The sequence below is a fragment of the Gadus macrocephalus genome, chromosome 13, assembly GCF_031168955.1.
Source record: "Gadus macrocephalus chromosome 13, ASM3116895v1".
In the NCBI taxonomy this organism is placed as follows: Eukaryota; Metazoa; Chordata; class Actinopteri; order Gadiformes; family Gadidae; genus Gadus; species Gadus macrocephalus.
In genome coordinates, this window is record NC_082394.1 from 7,165,905 (window position 1) to 7,185,904 (window position 20,000).

The window sequence follows — 20,000 nt, forward strand, 5'->3', positions numbered from 1 at the left end:
CACAATGCAAGTGCGTTGGAGCTCAGTGCTGTTCAATCTTCTCGAAATGTGTAGGCCCTACATCCATCAGGCTGGTCGTTATGCCAACACATGTGTCCTCAAGTGGCCTTTGGGCTTCATTATGGGCGTGCTGAGAGTCTTCATTGTCGCATTCCCTACTTTACCCTTGAATGGAATCTAAGAGTATACAGATTGCGGGGCCATTTAGATAAACAAGGTTTATTATACACAGTTGGCATTCCACTCACAATATTTCCGCTCAATTGAACAGTGTGATGTTGACGCGTCCGCCTCCCAAACCCCCCTCGTGCGTGTCACGGCAGGAACGTGACTAATTAGTTGGATAGTAAAACAGAGTCGGGCCAGCAAGGCATGGAACCAATCAATGGGGGGATTGATTCCAGATCAGATCTCACTTACCTGAGATGAGAGATATCGACTGATTATGGAGAGAGAGAGCAGAAGCGCTCGCTGTCGCTGATTAAAGATGGAGCCGTGTCCTTCTCCCCCTGGCCATGTCCTTCTCTGGTGACATCATGACTAGCAGGGGATCTGCTGCTGTCAGCGCTCTCTCTCTCCCTCTCCCTCTCTCTCTCTCTCTCTCTCTCTCTCTCCCTCCCTCTCCTCTCTCTCTCTCTCTCTCTCTCTCTCTCTCTCTCTCTCTCTCTCTCTCTCTCTCTCTCTCTCTCTCTCTCTCTCTCTCGCTCTCTCTCTCTCTCTCTCATCACTGTCTCTCTCTCTCTCCTCACCCTCTCTCTCTTCCATTCTCTCTCTCTCAATCACTCTCTCTCTCTCTCTCTCTCTCTCTCTCTCTCTCTGTCTCTCTTTTTCTCTCTCTCTCTCTCTCTCTCTCTCTCTCTCTCTCTCTCTCTCTCTCTCTCTCCTCTCTCTCTCTCTCTCTCTCTTCTCTCTCTCTCTCTCTCTCTCTCTCTCTCTCTCTCTCTCTCTCTCTCTCCCTCTCTCTTTCCCTCACTGTCTCTGGCACTCTGTATAGTGTCTCAATATTGGCAATTGCTCTGTGAAAACATACAAGCTGTAGCCTAGGAGTTTAAAAAATGCATAAATATTGCCAAGGACCAGGCCTATTAATAAAGACACACACAGGCATATTAATGTATCATTGCTTTTAAGCAGATGTGTTAACACATCACAGCTCTTTTGGAGTGAAATACAGATGTTTTTTATTCAAATTTATTTTATTTTAGATGAAGGTTTTTTCAGGCTTTTATCCTACCGCTGGGAATGCAGTTTTAAATTATTTGTAGCCTAAACCAAACACTTATTGTCAAAGGGTTGTTTTTCTGAATACTCCTTCTCATCTCAGCACCATATGTTTTGCTTTGTTCAGTCGAAGTAAACAGCAGAGATTAAAGGTCATCAAACATAGACTGAAATAACATATCAAGGGAATGAGGATCCTTCTTCTTCTCCTCCTCATCCTCTTTCTGCTTCTTTCTCTCCTCCTTCTTCATCTTCTCCTCCTCCCCCTCTTTCTCCTACTCTTCCTCCTTCTTCTTCTCCTCTTCCTCCTCCCAATTCTCCTCCTTCTTCTCCTCCTCCCCCTCCTTCTCCTCTTCTTCCTCTTCCTCCCCTACTTCTCCTCCCCCTCCCCCTTCTCCTCTTCCAGCTTCATCTCCTAATCTTCTTCCTCCTCCTCCTCCTCCTCCTCCTCCCCCTTCCTCAATCCACTTCTACCTGCTCTCGTCTCGTTCACAAGGTCACGCTTGAGAAGGCCCCGGCCACGGCGCACGTCTTCACGGGCCTCAGCGATAATCTGCCCTCGATGCCGCTGTATGTACAGCATCGATTAGGCCCGTGAAAGGGGAAGGTCCATTGAGAGAGCCGCTCCTATATAGCCCTCAGCGAGAAAATGTGAAACAAACAAGATTAATAATAGCCCGTGGCACTCATCCCCGCCGGGCCGAGGAGCTAACAACTCTTGACAAAACAAGGTTTACCACAGCAGATGGATTGTCTGTAGAAATGACGTCAATGGGCTCAGGGATCGCGATGAAGAGCGCGTTAGCCGTGTCCTGGTGTCCCGTCGAGACAGCTTATCCATATTAAACCAGCCTTTGACAGTTGTACTTCATTTACCTGGGGGAGACTTACCTACCTACCGCGCAGCATGTACGGGATGGGTTTTAATTTGCCTCCACTCGCTTTCAAGGGACGAATGAGGTGTTGTTTTTTAAAGAAAAGATATAGGCTCTATGCATACCTCAAGTGCCTTTGGATCCACGGTAGTTTGGAAGAGGAATGATAGATGCTTTAAGAGTTATTAATGACCGACTGAGGTATATACTGACTGCAAAAACAACATTCGCTTTGCGCTACGATGTTCACTTTATGGACTCCATCACGCGTTTTTTATTTGTCAGATATCCCACAATGCAATATAAAAAGTAGTGTCCCAACAATGCCTATTGTTGTAAAACAAATACTGCAATACAATGCTTTGCCTCAGCTTGTTAACTCTTTACTCTTGCAACATGGGTGCACTCCCGTGTAAATAGAACGCAAGACAAAGAATAGAGACAAGACAATGACAGTTATTTATGTTGTGGTACACAACATAAATAATTATTTATGTTGTGGTGTATGAATATGTAAAACGTGGGTACACGTGAGTTTCCCAAAATCTCTATTGAATACATACTGTATTGTAGACTGGCCATAGACGAAAATAAATTGGTCTTGAGATATGTTTTGAGTGCTTGTGGTTTATAAGGTAGTAATCAAAGTGCTGTATGAATGTTAAAACATGCCTTTTATCGTCTATTTACTCTCTTCTTTGGGGGACAAATGGATTTCTTTAACAAGCCACAATGAGATCACGCCGAGATTTCCTTTGACTTCGGGACCTGCAGGACTACTTTTAGTGATAACTTTCAATATTGAGGATGTGTGATATCTTGGTGGGCTCGAAGGTATCGTCGCGTCCGACACTGTTGGTCGAGGATCAATGTCAAAAGTACTACCGCTCAGTGGCATGACATCGGATTCATCATGAGCCAATTGTTAGCCATGATGTCAACAGCCTGCGGTAATTATGTGCCGATGATGTTGATTAAGTACATTTCAATGTCGGGCATTTGTAGTTGGATGTTAACCTTGTGTGTGAGATTTAGTACCTCCATATCCATTTTCTCTGGCTCTGAGTGTCATCTATGGGCAATCATTCAGACTATAAAACACATTAAAGTAAATGCAGAAACTGCTGCTTTCAGCTCATGTCTGGGGGAGCGGAAGCCAGAAAAATCCCGAGATTGGCAAAATGTTACATCTACCAAAAGTCCCCCTGGAGGTGGCATCAATGTAAAGGCCAACTACTACCTGACAGATTTAATTAAGTGAGTGGGTCGGAATTTTGACAGGCATACGCCATGGGAAGCTCTTGCAATGTGCAGTAGGCCCCTACAGCAAATTATAAAAAATGAAGTGAATGCATGACCCTCTTATCCGTACTTGAATCTCTTCTTCACCAGTTAAAATGTGAGCTAAGACTGTGTGCTCTGTCTGTTATTAAGACTTCTCCTATTCATTCATTTTTCTTTTTGACAGACATTCAAAGAAAAATCGTTTTTCAGGCTTTATATTATTAAAAGTCTGGAGCAACCTCAGATGAACATTTAACAAAACGTAACGTCGATTTTCGACAGATGCGTTTCTATTGACTTTGTGGAATGATAATTACACTTTAAACACCGCGCTGATATCGCCTGACCAATTCACAAATGCATTTGTGAATCGGTCTGGAACCTGTAAGTTCATTTTTGATTTCCAAAGGGTGTTATCTTTTGACGCAGACTCGAATGCCTCTGGACGCAGTTGGAGAGACCTACAACCAATGTAGTACACATAATAACGAATGAAAATGCCTCAACGGCGCTCCATTGGGCGCTCCTCTGTACGCTCATCATATCAACCCGCCCCTTCTTACATAAACGGTGGTGATTGGCTCGACCCGGGCCAGGTCTACTGGAAATATATCCAAACAGGAGGGGGGGCGGGGGGCAAAACGCAATTGCCAGAGCAAATAAAACATGAACATACAGATTTGTGTGGTTTCGAGGCTACACATTATTAGGTGGTTAAATCCTTAAAGTTTAAACCTCTTTAAAGTCGTATTTTCAAATTTCGTTTTGCCCTTTAGTGCATTAAAGTTGATATTTCGGGCGACAGTGGTGACTCATGAGAAATAAAGAGTGGGCATCCTTTTATCCTTCCCACCTAATGCTTCACACAAATGACATAAAACACAAAATGCAGATATAGCTCTCAACACTGATGACATCTTTTATCAATCAAGCGATAGAAGGGGTCCGTAGCGTCACACTGAGAGAGAGAGAGAGAGAGAGAGGAGAGAGGAGAGAGAGAGAGAGAGAGAGAGAGAGAGAGAGAGAGAGAGAGAGAGAGAGAGAGAGAGAGAGAGAGAGAGAGAGAGAGAGAGAGAGAGCTGACGTCCTCTTGTGATTGCAGAATGTTTACATTGTCTACAATAATAGACTGCGAGACAAACGGAGAGAACAATGTCTGAAATACAAATACCTTTTCGCAAACATTTCTCGGAAGCAGGCTTTTGCAAAAAAATAAATATATTTATTTCTGTGTAGCAGGCTTTTGTCAAAACTGTTACCTTATTTCTGTGTTTGGCATTGAAAGGACGAAAGGCAGTGCAGGTTTTAGTTGATTTTCCCAGTGCAAATGAACCCAGCAGAAGACATTTCCAGTGAGACATATCCTTCAATTCTTCTGTTATTTAAAAAGAACGTTCACTATTAGCACACACACACGCACACACACACACACACACACACACACACACACACACACACACACACACACACACACACACACACACACACACACACACACACACACACACACACACACACACATCCTGATGCAGGCAGCAGATAAACCCTTAACTTAAAAAGGGAGGATTTCATCCAGCATCATTGTTTGGCGTACTTTCAGGCTCACTAGCAATCTTCATCTCCCCAACGAGATGTCGACCCAGTCAGCCCCAGTGCCCTGAGGGAGAACTTTAGAGGGCAGATGAGATTTCCCCCTCTGCGTGAGAGTCGGGAGGTGTGCTTGTGAGCACGCTGTCGTCGGGCCAGCGCCTACAGGAGTCTGAAGGGAAATGTTTCCCCTCTCTTCTTGGCTAATATTAGCAGACATTAAATGAACAGTTGTCATAATTCACAATGGCATGCTTCACATTTATTTAGGACATGGGGGATTGAAGTAACAAAACTCATTTATGATCTGCCTCTATTATTTCTATTTTCGTTGCATTTGAAGAAAGCTCTGTTGACTAGTTTTGCTTTTTCTAATGCAAGAAAAGGTGACTGCTCTAAGAATAAAGGATATGTAATAAGCGTCGGTAGCAACAACATACCATGCCAAGTATACATTTCTGAATATCTCAGGACAAGGGTCATAGTATAATCATTAGTTTGTCAGATTGCTTAAGTTGCAAATAAATCTTGTTGCAAATAAATATCAATGCTTTATAATGACTTATTTCTGTTACTGGTAACCTGAGGTATAAAGAAAGACACTGATGTAAAAAATAATGTTAGATTAAATACATAACATATGGAAATGAATCGAGCCAAATGAAAGGCATCACTATCAATTATAAATTACATTAATATATACTTTGTTCTCAAACGTTGCAGTAAAGAGCGGGCACTTAAGCCATAATGTGAAGGCAACCTATTTGATGGTCACACAACAAAAGACTTTCGATTTCAACCACTTGCATAACAATAAATAAAGCCTGGCCTCCAAAGCGCAAATATGGGGTATTTTCATGTGCAGCGTGCACTGCATAATATTAGACTCAGCATTTGGCAGAGGTTCTCGTATCCAAAGCACCTGGGGCTCCCAGGGGTACAGAGATGTTAGCATGGATGGCCCCTAAAGGGAATAAGCGCCTTAACACTGGCATGGTCACAGTCCCGTGTGACACGTTGGTTGCTGACTGTCTACACTCATTGAATACGCCCCTGTGAATTGAATTCAGCCACTTCCTCTCCCTTCCTCTTCAATTGGGATTGTTATCAGGGAATCATGCAAGAAGCGCGTTTGAAATGTAGTTTCTTTGGGTTAAGATGTCGTGACCGTTGTATTCTCTCCCATCCTACCTCATCTACTGGGTATTTGGCAGGGGTACGGAGAATCACGTTGGATATTACAGAGATACTGTCATACTGTCTTAAGCGTAGTAACATGCTCGGTCGACAGCTGTATCTGATTATAGGGTTGAACTTTTTAGGATAAAAAATGACATTGAGGTAAAGGTTTGGCATGAAACATGGTCTACTATCTATGAAGCAGGCAGTGTTATAGAGAAAGCCAGGGGATTACTCAAAGATGAGTTTTCCCTTGTAGGAATATCAATAAAGAATGCATCAAAGGTGGGGTTCTCTAGTTCTCCTCAATTCAATATATACTCAATATAATATCAAGGCGGTTCTCACCGTTAATCAATCGAGATGAAAGCGGCTTTTCATTACATCCTTAGTGACCTTATGGATGATCCCCTGTGCATGCGTCCTGTGTGTTGCTACGGTCCCAGAACATATGGAGAGTCATAACACGTGTTGAAGGTATAGATAGCTTGGCGTGCCCTCGCACACACCATGAAATGAAAGCCTGTATCCTTTAGGGATGACAGAGAAACACAAGCCAAATTAAATGATGTCTGCTCCTTCCACTGGCAGAACAAAGCACATGGTCGTGATCTCCTTGAATCTGATCAGTGGCCATGCGACCGGAAGAAGCCATCGCAGTCATTCTGCTAACTTGAACAAATATTGTCAAACATGAATATAATACCACCTCAGTGACTCTCGGTTGCTGTTATGCGGTGGAGTGAGCTGGCAGGTTGCATGTAATTACAAACACATCCGCCTCTCTCTCTCTCTCTCTTTCACACACACACACACACACACACACACACACACACACACACACACACACACACACACACACACACACACACACACACACACACACACACACACACACACACACACACACACACACACACACACACACATATTTACACATGCAAACATCCCCAAACACACACACACATTCCTGGCCTCTATCACCAAAACATGTAATCATACATACAGAAACACCCTGACGATGGACATAAATAGACAGAAAAACATCAGACACACACACACACACACACACACACACACACACACACACACACACACACACACACACACACACACACACACACACACACACACACACACACACACAAACAACGCACACACAAACACAAAACACAAAAAACATGAAGCATATGTATATTCATATGTTTAGTATATACCTAAATAGGACACAAAGGCTGTACATATAATATAGGATAAATAACATACCGTCAAATAAATCATATATTGGGTGACTAACTTAGATCTTTGACTAACAATGACAAATGTGGGAGTGACCCCAATAGGTAATTCAAATTGAAATATATGCAACACATTGGGACATTTTCTATGTCACATGAGAACAGGTTTGTAGTTACAAGATTTTAGAATTGCAAATTGACCGCAGATATGATTGGTTTTGTGGGCCTGGCCTGCGATCTTGTAGAAAATTGTGTCGTCGGGTAAGATTAATGTGTTGCCTGAGAAAATCTAATCATGCTTGTTTTCATCTTCCTTTGTGCAAAGGGACGCAGTAGGCTAGGATGCTCGGGTGGGTGCGTGCTGCTGATTTAGTGCAAAAAGCTCTATTTCTCATAGTTTCCAAACAGAAACTTGGTTACTGGAACATGAGGCTGATCTTTGTTCTTGTTTTCCTCAGAGTGAAAAATCATCCATTTTTAAATGGATTCAGTGTTGGGCAGTTTACAAAAAGATACTGTTCTTATACAATATTCAATCCTTTTTTCTAAAGTAAGTTGCATTTTACATTCTTTTTTTTAACAAGTTGCACTTTTGAATAACACTGATAGATGGATTCTTTGTCTGCCGCTTTGCATATAGTTTGCATAAAGACCTCCAAGGAGATTCTGTCCAGCATAATTTGACTGTGTTTCTTCTTTTATTATCTGTTATTGTTGGGAGAATTGCATTAACATTAACCTGAGAAAATATGCTTCAGTTAGGAATACCTAGTCACCACATGGGCCAAAGGGCAGCCCAGCAGAAGTTTGTGTGGAACAGAGAACACTCCTGTGTGTTTGGCTGTAGCAGATGATATAGTGCTTGTGGCAGCAGTGCGAGCAGCCATCTGCTTTGCAGCCTGTGACTCGTTGTTGCAGGCAGAACTTTACCGATGTACGTTCAGTCCCTTGATTTCAGCAGAACCTACACAGTGCATACCGGATCAGGCATAATTGGCAAACGCCTGGCCCATAAGTAGAGTTCCAGGAGTGCCAACTCTGATCAACATCCACAGCAGCTATTTTGCAATGCTCCTGATAATTACCATGCAAGGCAGCATAGCAGCAGAGTCCACCAAGACTAAAATGTATTGATTTTACCCACTTGACGCTGGCAAGGGACAAACCAACTCCAGTGCTGTTTTTCTTATTGTTATTTTAAGGAGTGCCAATTATCAGTAAGAGAATGAAGAGAGCTGTGACCACCTTGATTAAGGCTCCATTTGACACAATAGTCTGACAACAATAAACCACCAGAGATTAGTTTCCTGCCATGAAGACAAATTCAAGAGGTGCTCTGATTATTCTCACTTTCCCCAGCCGTCCTCTCAAGAGATCACAAACGACAATGACAACATGCGTGGGTCTGCTGATTCAGACACGCGCGCGGGCGGTGAGGGGGTTATCACTCATACACATAAGGTGCTCACAGGCCCTACGTGTGTGCATTTATCCCTGCCTCCACCTCCTTCACCCCGTCCTCTGAATGTAAGCAGGAATCGCCTCAGTCATTTTGTGAGGCAGACTGCTGGCTTGTGGGAGAGAACAGAAGGGGCAAGGTTCCCTAGCTGTTCTCTTGCTGCAGTCTGCTACGGGTTCAGGTCGGGTCAGCTGAGAGGCCGTCTTCGTGACAGACTCGCTTTTGCAACTGGGCCAAGATACCTACCCCCCCCCCCACCCCATCCCATTCTCAACTGTTTCATCGTGTTGGGAGGAGTGTAGACCGCTGCAAAAAGGACAAGCTATGTCATGAAGCTCCTTGCCTCAGCACCGCACAGTGCAAGGCACGGCCTTGTCCTTGTAATGTTGCCCAGAGCTCTTCAAAGGGTTCCTTTCGGTGTAAATACACCAGGTGCCACCTGAGCTGCAACGGTGTAGTGCGAAATGTTGTGCGGTGGTAGTGCAAGACATTACCTGGTGGAAAATCACTCACATTGTGTGAAACACTATTATCAAAGCATAAAAAACACTTTAAAACTTTTGTGTTCACAGAAAGACAAAACGGCTAAATAACCCGTCTCGTTCATCTTGGAAAACGAGGAGTCTTTGATGGATCAACCACACACAGAGAGAGTCAGGGGACCGCGGGGCCACTTGTGCTTGGCTCTCGAGGGCGCTGCATTGGGAAGCCTCTCAGTAAGTCTGTGTGAATAGAAGAAGAAACCTGTCTGAGAATTAAATTCTCTTCAGAACAGAAGCGTACTGTTCTGTCTATGTGCCACCGAGTTTGTGTGTCTTTTTGTCAGCTCTATTGTGACCATTTTGACTCCGCCGAGCGCAGCTGAGGGTGAGTGGACAAGCTGGTGCTGGGTTGGATGTCGAGGGGGGCAGCTGTCCGTGGTGCTGGAAAGCAGAGGACTGTGGCCTCCACGAGGCTATAGGAGGTATATAGGGCTGCTGGTGAGGCAGCCATGCTTGTAAGAGAGTAACCTTGTTTGCTAATGGTACCTAATGAGGGGACATTTTAAATTACAATGTAATGCCTCCTTTGCTGGTGGTTTTCTTGGTAGTGTGTATTTAAAAAATGAAAACTAACTTAGGCTATTTTTTATTCAAACCTTCAGTTTCTTTAATTGTACTATTCGCAATTTCCAAGAGAACTGTGTTGTCTGAGGCAGTCCAGAACGACATTTTTCTCATGTAACAGAGTGTGTTGCTACAGAGTCAATGATGTGTAAAAGGATGAAATGGAAGTTCTACAGAGGATAACATTTCTTGATTACAACATATATTAACCTGAGCATCATGTGTAACTTATTAATAAGTAAATAATGTTAGAAATAGGCATGTAAATATTGAATTATGGAAGTGAATTGTCATGCTACTGTTCTCTGCTGGCTTCCTTTTTATAATTATTCACTTATAAATATTGAGCCATTTCATTTGCTTTTGAACTGTGCTGGGATCCACAAAGCCTATGAGTATTTGGTTCTATAGAAGTGAAGGTTTAACCATGGTAGTTACATGGTGGATGAAGTGGCAACACTTTGTATTTAGCAGAAGATATCTTCTTCTTCTTTGCTATCCTTATGGATTGGTTGCTTAGCTTCAAGTAAAGCCACTGGAGGGATATGGGCTGGCTCACTTGAAACATTTTCTAATACCTTTATCAATACAAAACAGACCCATAACCAAACTATAATATATATATTGCAAGCGCCATCAGAATCGTGTTAAGTGCTCTTTACAAATAAAGAAATACATTTTAAAAAGGTCTCAATAATACAATAGGCAACAGGACACAGGTTTGTTTTTGTTCAGTTGTCTTATTAATATTTGTCAAAGCGAATGTTCAGCAGGCTTATTTTTCATCCAATACTAGGTATTCACAGAGCACTATACAATGCACCTTAGGCCTATTTGGCAAGTTCACTACAAAGCAAGATATCCGCTGTTACACTGGTGTGAAGCAGCATCCATATCCCAGCCATGAATCAGAAGAAAGGATTGGGAGGGTCTTTACGTGCCATGGGTTATTAGGAATGGTTTATTTTGATTGTGTGTGTATGGGCTACTTCCTGAATAGGTTTAAAACATATTGTTCAGATGTCATTGTTTTGAGTGCATTATGAATTGTAAGAGTATGTGATATGAATAGAATAAGCACCTCAAAGTAGTCTCGCCACCCAAAGGTCAAATGCTCCATTGCTAATCACTGATGAGAGACACAGTGCATGAACCATTGTGTCCTAGTTAGGGTATAGTGAGTAGTGAGCATATAGTGAGTGCATAGTGAGCGTTTAGTGAGCGTATAGTGAATAGTGAGCGTAAACTGAGCGTATAGTGAGCATTTAGTGAGCGTATAGTGAGTAGTGAGCTAAAGTGAGCGTATAGAGAAGAGAGAGTATAGTGTGTAATGTGCGTATAGTGAGTGAGGAGTGAGTGTATAGTGAGCTTATAGTGACGCATGGCATGTTGATATTCTTTTGATGTAAGAAATGCTGTTAAAAACTAAAGATGAGTCGAGCAAATCAGATGTTATTATAACGCGGTGCTACTTTGATCTGGATTATGTCTCAAAGCAAGACTTACCACCAGTCAGAATGTATTGATCTGTTTATTTATTTAGAAACCACTAATTATATTTAAAAAAGGGAGATCAGTGTTTTCTTTATTATAGGCCTATACATGATCACTACAGTTCACAAAAAGAAAATGAAAGATGACGAGTAGACTTTGCTGATTGAAAGCTGCTCTCATCCAGATAACACAATACTGAAGTTGAAACGGAAAAGATAATGGGTCAGATGTTGTCAGGCTGCAAAGAATTTACATGAGCAGATGTCAATGTCTCCCCATGAGAGCAGGTGCTGCAATTTGTCTAGAATGCTGTCTCCAAACAAGGAAAATTATGCAGCTATTTGGATTTCGAGGAAGTTAAATTCAGGCAGGTTTATGTGAACACAACTATGTTCTATTGTTTTGACCACTACTTGTAAGTTGAACTATGTTAACAAATCAAAATAAATACTCAAACCGTGTCAGAAAGTTGAAGGTAATTAATATGTTCCAACTTCCTCTGTAAAATTATAACGAGGTAGGAAAGTAGCGTCTCGAGCTAGTGATACTACTACATTCTACTTGCTGTAGTTTGGTCTGGCTTTGCGAGACTAGGGATACCGTGACCTTGTAACCATGGTAACCAGTACCGTTGCACTGGTAACCACGGCAATCCCACCTGAGGAAAACACAACAAACCGAACAGGCTGCCTCAGCGGAGCTCATAAAAAGTCACCCATCCTTGCTTTTGACATTTGAGATATCTTTTTTTTTTTTTACTTCGTCGGGCCAAGTCTATTGTGTGTAGCGCTCGTACTTGCAAGAATATTCAAAACATTGAAACCACTCAAATCCAGGGATGAAAGTTTTTGGTCGTTATTTTGTTAGCCAACATATGTTGTCATAGCCTATGTAGGCTAGCTGAAGACAATGTTCAAAAATAATTATCAGGTAGGCGCCCGTCGTAATAGTATAGCTCCAAGCCGTTGTATATGATGGTGAGATTTCTTCCCTGCTGGCTGTGCCTGACGCTTCGTTAATGCCACGTTAAGATGATGCGTGTATTGCTTTATGAGGCGTCTCTGTTTTGCCCAGGGTGGAGCTGTAGTGGAAGTGTTCAGTGCGCAGGGAAATAACCCTGTCGCTAAATGGAAACTTCAGGGAGCTCCAGCTTCTATAAAGAAAGTGAGTTCATCATGTCTATCCCTCGGTAAATACACATGAAAGCATGCCCAATAAGCCTTTCTCACAGCTGTCAGAATGATTGACATGTGCATTCAGGTCCACTTAGATAGAATTAGGCGGAATTAAAGATATTAGTGCTTGTGTTCCTTGTTCTGTTGTTTTGATTGTTTCTTTTTTTCCATAGATTTTTGATAAAGAAGTGAAAGGATTTGTTTACTGTGTGGAAGGCAGCAGCCAAACAGTTAAAATGCTAATTCCAGAGGACGGCAAAACAACCCGTAAGCTCACAAGTGACTTTCTTATTTACACTTGCGATACTTTTTTTTTTAGTGTTACCAGCTCAGTCTATATTCTATTCTGTGTTAGTTGGACTCCTTCAACGATTCCTAGTTCTTCAGGTGAATATTCCTGAATGCAGAGACTTTTCCATTGAGCTCATGTGAGTACACAAGCACTACCATGGTCCTTCAGACTCCCAACGTCGGTTTGTTGGTGTGACTGTGTGTGTGTGTGTGTGTGTGTGTGTGTGTGTGTGTGGTGTGTGGTGTGTGTGTGTGTGTGTGTGTGTGTGTGTGTGTGTGTGTGTGTGTGTGTGTGTGTGTGTGTGTGTGTGAGTGTGAGTGTGAGTGTGAGTGTGAGTGTGAGTGTGAGTGTGAGTGTGAGTGTGTGTGTGTGTGTGTGTGTGTGTGTGTGTGTGTGTGTGTTAACATGGGTTTGAGTTAAATGTAACGGGTTAGTTTTTGTTTTTTTTACCTCCATGGTTGCCTGGTTGCTATCAATAACCACAAGTATAGCCAAGCAGCCAAGTTAACATGGAGCTTTTGGTGATGTATAAAATATAAGTTCATGACCTTGTTTTTTAAAATATATATTAGATATTTATACTCTCTTTCAAATGTGTATTATTATTCATTGGGGTTCTAACATAAATATTTTAATGGAAGTCATGAGCTCCCCCTCATCAATATGACTCTTCGGCCAATGGATGTTATTGACTTATATGGCTATGAGGCAGTACACCTTGATACCAACAAAACTACATTCATCCAAATGAGATCCCCAAAGCATACCAATATGTTATTTTTTATATGTTTGAAGCTATGACATTGATTTGTATTATTGTTATGTGCTTTTGATTATATAACCCAACTACAGCAATTGGTGGTGTTTAGGGAAGCTCTCTAGCTATGGGCCACAGGACAGACCCACCTTACTGTGACTTTGTGACTGTGAGAACTGAGATTTTTGGTTAGAGGTTGTCAAACTGAACTCATCGTCGTTAGAATATTAACCCAAATGTATCTCGAAAAAACAAAACAACAAACAAAAGAACACTGCATCCTAAGAGTTGATATTTGAAAAGTGGCCTTTGGTGTGAAAAAAAAAAATCATGTTTAAAAGGCCCTCTTAAATTATGAATTTAATTAAGATTCATTAAAGAGATTTGTTTTCATCAATAATGCAATGTTTGGAGAAACTTTTCACAGGGACCTCCGCACTTCCTGAACTCTTGGGGTCCTGGAAAGTGTTTTGCTTTCACCACTCGTCCCCTGTTTCCTCTTAATCAACAGAATAAGCGATTCAACACATCTCAAAAAGAGACTATATTTCTCAACGGTGCATAAAGAATTCTCTGCTACACCTCTGCATGCAAGGATACCTTTTGTCTCACTGAAACAAAACATTGTGAGTATTCAACCTATTCCCTCGACGGCCCATATCATGGCGTCTGGGTCGCGGCAAATACCCCAAAAATCCAATAAAACAAAAAACAGTGTTCCTTTTTGTGTGATTACAGCCCCTACCTCATAATAAAACATTGAGCTGTTTTCTTACCACAAACGTAATGTTGCCTCTATTTTTCACAGTGGAGCAATTTGTGCATCGACCTTGTGTCCTTTACGGCCGAGCTGTTCAAGACGGCTGTCTTTCGGACGCTGGATAGCATCGCCGTGTGTGCCAACTGTAAAATACGGAGGATCTTCACCATGAAAACAGAGGCGACAGACACCTCCGACGGTGGTGGCAAACGTGGTGGTACGGCAAATGGAGATTCCAAAACGCTTCAATGCATGCAACACATGTGTTTAGTCATCCTAAATGTTGCAACCCAAACACCAAGCCCATGTGGACCCCATGATTGACATTTGGCGGTTTATTGTCGGCGCTCACCCTGACTCCCAACCTTAAAAAAAAAGGTCGCTCTGACCTTGAGAGAAACGTGCAGGAGGCAAAGCGAATATAGGTCATAGAGGCGCTTACACCCAGTCGTTATGTTTTTTGTACCTTTGGCCTTTGGTGTGCTGCCGGCTGAGATACCGGAGGCATGTGGGTGTGTGGCGGGAAGGAAATAAACAACATAATTGCCTATTTTCTGCGGTCGATTTATCTTCACAGTAGTCATTTTGTCTAACCCCAATATTGCACATTAGTATCCGTACCTACACAGTTCACGAATCGGCTGGCTTCGCAGCACAGAATAGCAGTGTTATTATGTGTTTCATAATCAATGTTTCATTACAGTGTTGGAGGGGTCAGGATAGGGTGTTTGACTCCCAGAGGAGAGTTACTGCGTCAGATTCCCTGATGTCCGCAGCCTAACCTGTAGACATCGTTGACCAAGATGCCTCAGCCCCAACCTGCTTTGAAACAACGCTGTGGACAAAAGCGTCTGCTCAACGGACCGCAGCCGCACAGGAATAGAACCAGAGAGCCCGCTCTCACCCGTCCTACCTTTATGTGTCCGCCTGCAGACAGCCTTTTCAGTGAGCTTGGCCTGGGGGAGGTGATCCCACGTAGCTGCCGGTTCCCACAAGACGTCTGCCACGTGACCCAGGTGTTCAGTATGGAGGGGGCGCGGCAGACGGCAGCCACTAAACTCCTGAACTCCGACTCTGGTGGGTAACGGCAGAGTGCGGTGTCGTCATAAGAAATGGGTCACTCTTGCAGGCTAATAGAAGACGAAACATAGAACCGCTTTCCAATGGCGCTGGAAGACACCGAACCCTGCCCACCGTGAACGGCGAAGTGGACTGGGTACCGTTCTATTATGATGGTTTGCCTCGTGATGTAAAAAGTAATGTTCACACATTAGCTCATTAGTTAACTCTGGCACATATACATTGATGTGGAAACCGAAAGGGTGACTAACATGCCCTGTCTTAAGAAAAATAATGAATTCATTTATACTTCTATTTCCCAGGGACTGTGCCCAATACATATATTGCACCACAGATAGTTATAAGTATATTTTCATCTGCAGTCCCCGGGCGATGTTGCCCACACCACGTGCCTAAAACACTGGAAGCAAGCGATTGTTCCAGCCTTGACAAATGCGAGCGATTTTTTGGGCATGATTCCCCGCTTCCAATTGGTTTACTCACAAACAGTAATTATCTGCTCATAACACAAAGGCAAGCACCAGTAATTCTGCCCCAGTGTTTTCCCTCTGCCTCCTTGGCCTTTCTTATCGGCACATATGTATGTGTCCTGACAGCTGTCTCCTTCATGTTGAGTCACCGCGCAGTGCCCATGGAAGGGAGCCGAGGTCGCACACATCGAGTGGCTCCGCTATTAGCATCACACACAGCCTAATAATAATTAGTCCGATTGCTATTAAAGTGGGCTTGCAATCTAACATCGTAATGATTACTGGCGCTTCGGCTCGGCTTCTTCTGTCGAGAGGGCAGTGCTTCTGTCGAGATGGAGCAAAAATTACGATTTGCGATACGCTAAGAAGCACGTTTTCTACACCCAGGGTCCTCCTCCTTAAACGACCTTTTGTTCTTTCTCCATAATTACGGAGTTCTTCTACAGACTCTGATCGTTCAAAGGGTGTTGCTGCTGTATTTTACACGATGATTCACACAGATAGGTCCAAAACGGGAAGATTCTCTAATTCATTGTACCCATCAAACAAGGTTCATTTGGGATGCAGGCAGAGCATCTGAGCTCTGTCCCTGGTAGTTTCAGTCTCTGACAGCCAGCACTCAGGGAGCCTCTGGCCGTTCAGGGCAGAGGTGTGACGCGGGGGGAGAGGGGGGGGGGGGGGGGGGGCCTTGGGCAGATGAAGACTATCAGGTCAAGACCATCATCACCCGCCCCCTGACCACCTGTCGGCCCCACTGTCACCCTCCCCACCTCCATCTCAGTCATTCACGCAGCACTGCGCAAGGGGCTGAGCCTCCTCTTCATCCTTTGCTTTTCTAGTCTAAACCCTGTTAATATCCCTGTGATAAATAGCTTTGATAATCCGGGACTTAACAACAACCCAAGCTCCCAGGGTGCTTGTGCCTTTCAAGAAATGTGAAGTGACCGCCTCATCTGAAGGCCACGATGATACACAAAGGAAAGGGTGAAAAATTCCCACTGAAAAGATACAAATGAACAAACAACGTTGGCCTTACTTCACATCGTGACAACAACACAAAGGTAGTGTAGCATATGTTTAACTGCCAAGGCGCATTTGTTTGTTGCATGGAGAATATAAAGCATACAGAAAGCATGCACACAAAAATATACACAAGCGTACACACACACACATCTATACACACATTTAAACACACACGTAAACACACAAGCATACAAAAGCATACAAAAGCAGTACATTCTCAACATCCGCACACTGTAAACACAACACTACAGCAAGGAATATAACATAAAAAATAATGAAAACATGTGCTGCAGGTTAATGCATTAATACAGCATGCATTAATACAGGTCATGTACATTGGGGATGTAAAGAAAATGATGTAATCCTATTGTTTATGGTTATTGCCAAATACTTCTGTTTACTTGTTCTTTAAAGTTCATTATACTCTCTGGCCTTCGAATTCTCAGAAATAGCATGAATTGCCTATCAAAGAAATTCCTAAAGAGTCATTGCCATGGAGGTATACAAAGCCCAAGCTGTTTTTGTACTAAACTCTCAATGGACCCAGTGCCAAAAGGTTTTGTTCCTCTTTAATGAGTATTTGGTTTCAAACAAAATTGTTGCATCACTGGCTTTGAATTTACTATTTTAAAGTTTGGGCCCAGCAACTTTTTCTTCCACATATTTTCTCCAGATAGCCGAATCTTGATGTGTTCCTAAATGCACTGCTTCCCTATTAGCATGAAAAACATCCAAAAGCAAAGCCAATGTCTCCGCAGGTCGACACAGCTCCCCGGCTTCAGCAGGTGGGTCAGCCGTTCCCCGGAAACACTCCTCTGCGTCCCACGTAGCCTTCGGCACCCGGGTCTCGCGGCCCCCTCCTCCTCTTCCTCCTCCTCATCCTCAACATGCCAGGAAGAGAAGCAGATCCCGAGAGGAGATGCACGCGAGGGTGAATGCAGTGTCCTCTTGCTACTTACCTTCATTTTTTGATCCTTTGTTTCGTAAATTATTGATGCATGCCAATGAGTGGGCAAAGGCATTGTTCACCCTGGCTCGGAGTAAGATATACTTAGATATGTACCGGGTGGACCTCAGCGCTGGTGCCATGCTATTACAGCGATAATATCCTCTGATATATGCTATTATATCTCTCAGTTTGATCTCAATGGGTCAAGACTTCTTTTGTACGTTGTGAAGTGACCTTAGATTCATCTCTGTCTCTCCCCGTATCTCGCTCACCACAGGGCTCCGAACTCAGCCTTCTGCCAAACCAAGGCCGGACCGCCAGGGACATAAGTGTGAGGTTGTCAGACGCCACTCCTTGCGATACCAAAAACGCCTTTGAGGACGAGGTAACAGGTGAGGAGGACATACGGGGACTTCCGTCAACAACAACGTTGTGTTCTTCGTCATGGGGTGCGAGACATACTATATTCTGGATTGTTAAACGATGTGATGGGAATCTCTTTAAAGCCGGTTATTATTTAGTCATATCATATCTTTGCATATGATATATATGCATATATATATATAAATATATATATATATATATATAATTTTTATTTTTTTATACATATATACATATATGCATATTAATATAGATATTCAATTTCAAACACACAACTGTTTTTTCTAGTACATTTTTATCAAATAACCCAACAATCAATATGTCCCTTTTTTAATTGTGATTGAATGCAAAGCCACCATCAAACACCTCTCCACCGAATGTATTAGAGCATGCCATATCATTTCTATTTTCGAATGCATGTAAGGAGTTGAGTTAATGACATGCCTTTATGAATTATGATTTGCCCGTGCGCATAATAAGCATCAGGGGGAGCTACTCACGAGTGTGAGTGACTGACGGACTATTCGCGTCTATGGTTTCTATGCATATTATCAAAGCGTCGCTCACATCGGAAGTGCTCTGTGCAGGCAGGACGGGCGGCCTGCAGCCCCACCCCCCACAGGACAGAGCACTTGGCAGACAAAAGCTGCGGCTTCCTACCGCCGGATGGAAAAAAACCCTGTCGTCAGGTGAGCCAAATGCATTATGTAGTTTATTCTGTAGGGGCGAAGGTGTCAGAGTGTGTGTGTACATGTGCATTCATGTATGTATATTTGAGTGTGTTTGCGTGTGAGCATGCATGTGTGTGTGGGTGTGCGTACAGTGTGCAAATGTGTGCGTGCTGTGTGAGTGATCACGGTTGTGTGAGTGCGTGTCCACGCATGTGTGTGTGTGTGTGTGTGTGTGTCTTTAATTCATTGTACGCCGCGTGGATGAAGGTTTAGCAGTCTCCCTGCTTCTGGGTCCCTGCCTGTGAGTGCGTGTGCCTCTCTGTGGTTGCGCAGGTTGTCTGTTACACAGTGTGCTTCGCGGCGCTGTGTGCATATGGTTCACCGGACTCCCTGGTTCTGGGTCAGCAGCCACAGGTACAGGGCCCGCGGCCCGCGCCGTCCTGAGGGGGGCGGCCGGGGAGAGGGCAGCTCGGCCGGCCAGCGAGCCAGGCGGCTCCGGCCAACCTCTGACGCAGGCAGACGAGATGAGAGGACTTCAAACAGCAGGTCAGCCTCTCTCATCCGGGCAACAGGGGGACTGAGCAGCACAGACACCAGTACAGCAGGCCCGGCCTCAGAAGAGATTGGGTTATCAAAGGGCCCCTCTATGGCCACCAGGTGTGAGTGTGATCGGCCTTTACAATTCTACCCTGCCCTGTGACCTAGTGACATCACAAGTGGGAGTGGCCAGCCTACCAGTTGGAACCGTATAGGTGAGCTGGGGGAGTGAAGTATCTGGCGTACATATAGGGTGGACACTCCCACTTGTGATGTCACCAGGTCCCGGTAGGGTAGATATTGAAATTTGGCTAGTGATGGCTAATCCCACTGGTGGAATAGGGATCCTTTAAGTGGGTGAAGGAGCCGAGTGAAAATCAGCCCTCAGTCTGACGCCATGTTGCATTTTTTTTTAAGAATGCGCGTTTAGAAAATATGATGCAATATATTTAATTCACACAC

General features: G+C 43.6%; 1 protein-coding gene across 2 annotated transcripts in view; it reads left to right on the forward strand.

The window, feature by feature from the left end:
• The first annotated feature begins 12,153 nt into the window (after positions 1-12,153).
• cfap20dc (CFAP20 domain containing) overlaps positions 12,154-20,000 on the forward strand; it is a 19,116-nt gene continuing 11,269 nt past the window's right edge. For both annotated transcript variants that reach the window (XM_060068924.1, XM_060068925.1), the window contains exons 1-11: positions 12,154-12,373; positions 12,518-12,607; positions 12,792-12,885; positions 12,974-13,046; positions 14,179-14,293; positions 14,476-14,644; positions 15,361-15,504; positions 17,759-17,931; positions 18,227-18,341; positions 18,918-19,019; positions 19,410-19,547. In XM_060068924.1, the coding sequence (XP_059924907.1) occupies positions 12,353-12,373; positions 12,518-12,607; positions 12,792-12,885; positions 12,974-13,046; positions 14,179-14,293; positions 14,476-14,644; positions 15,361-15,504; positions 17,759-17,931; positions 18,227-18,341; positions 18,918-19,019; positions 19,410-19,547 (1,234 nt within the window). In that variant the 5' untranslated portion in view covers positions 12,154-12,352. The remainder of the gene's footprint in view (positions 12,374-12,517; positions 12,608-12,791; positions 12,886-12,973; positions 13,047-14,178; positions 14,294-14,475; positions 14,645-15,360; positions 15,505-17,758; positions 17,932-18,226; positions 18,342-18,917; positions 19,020-19,409; positions 19,548-20,000) is intronic.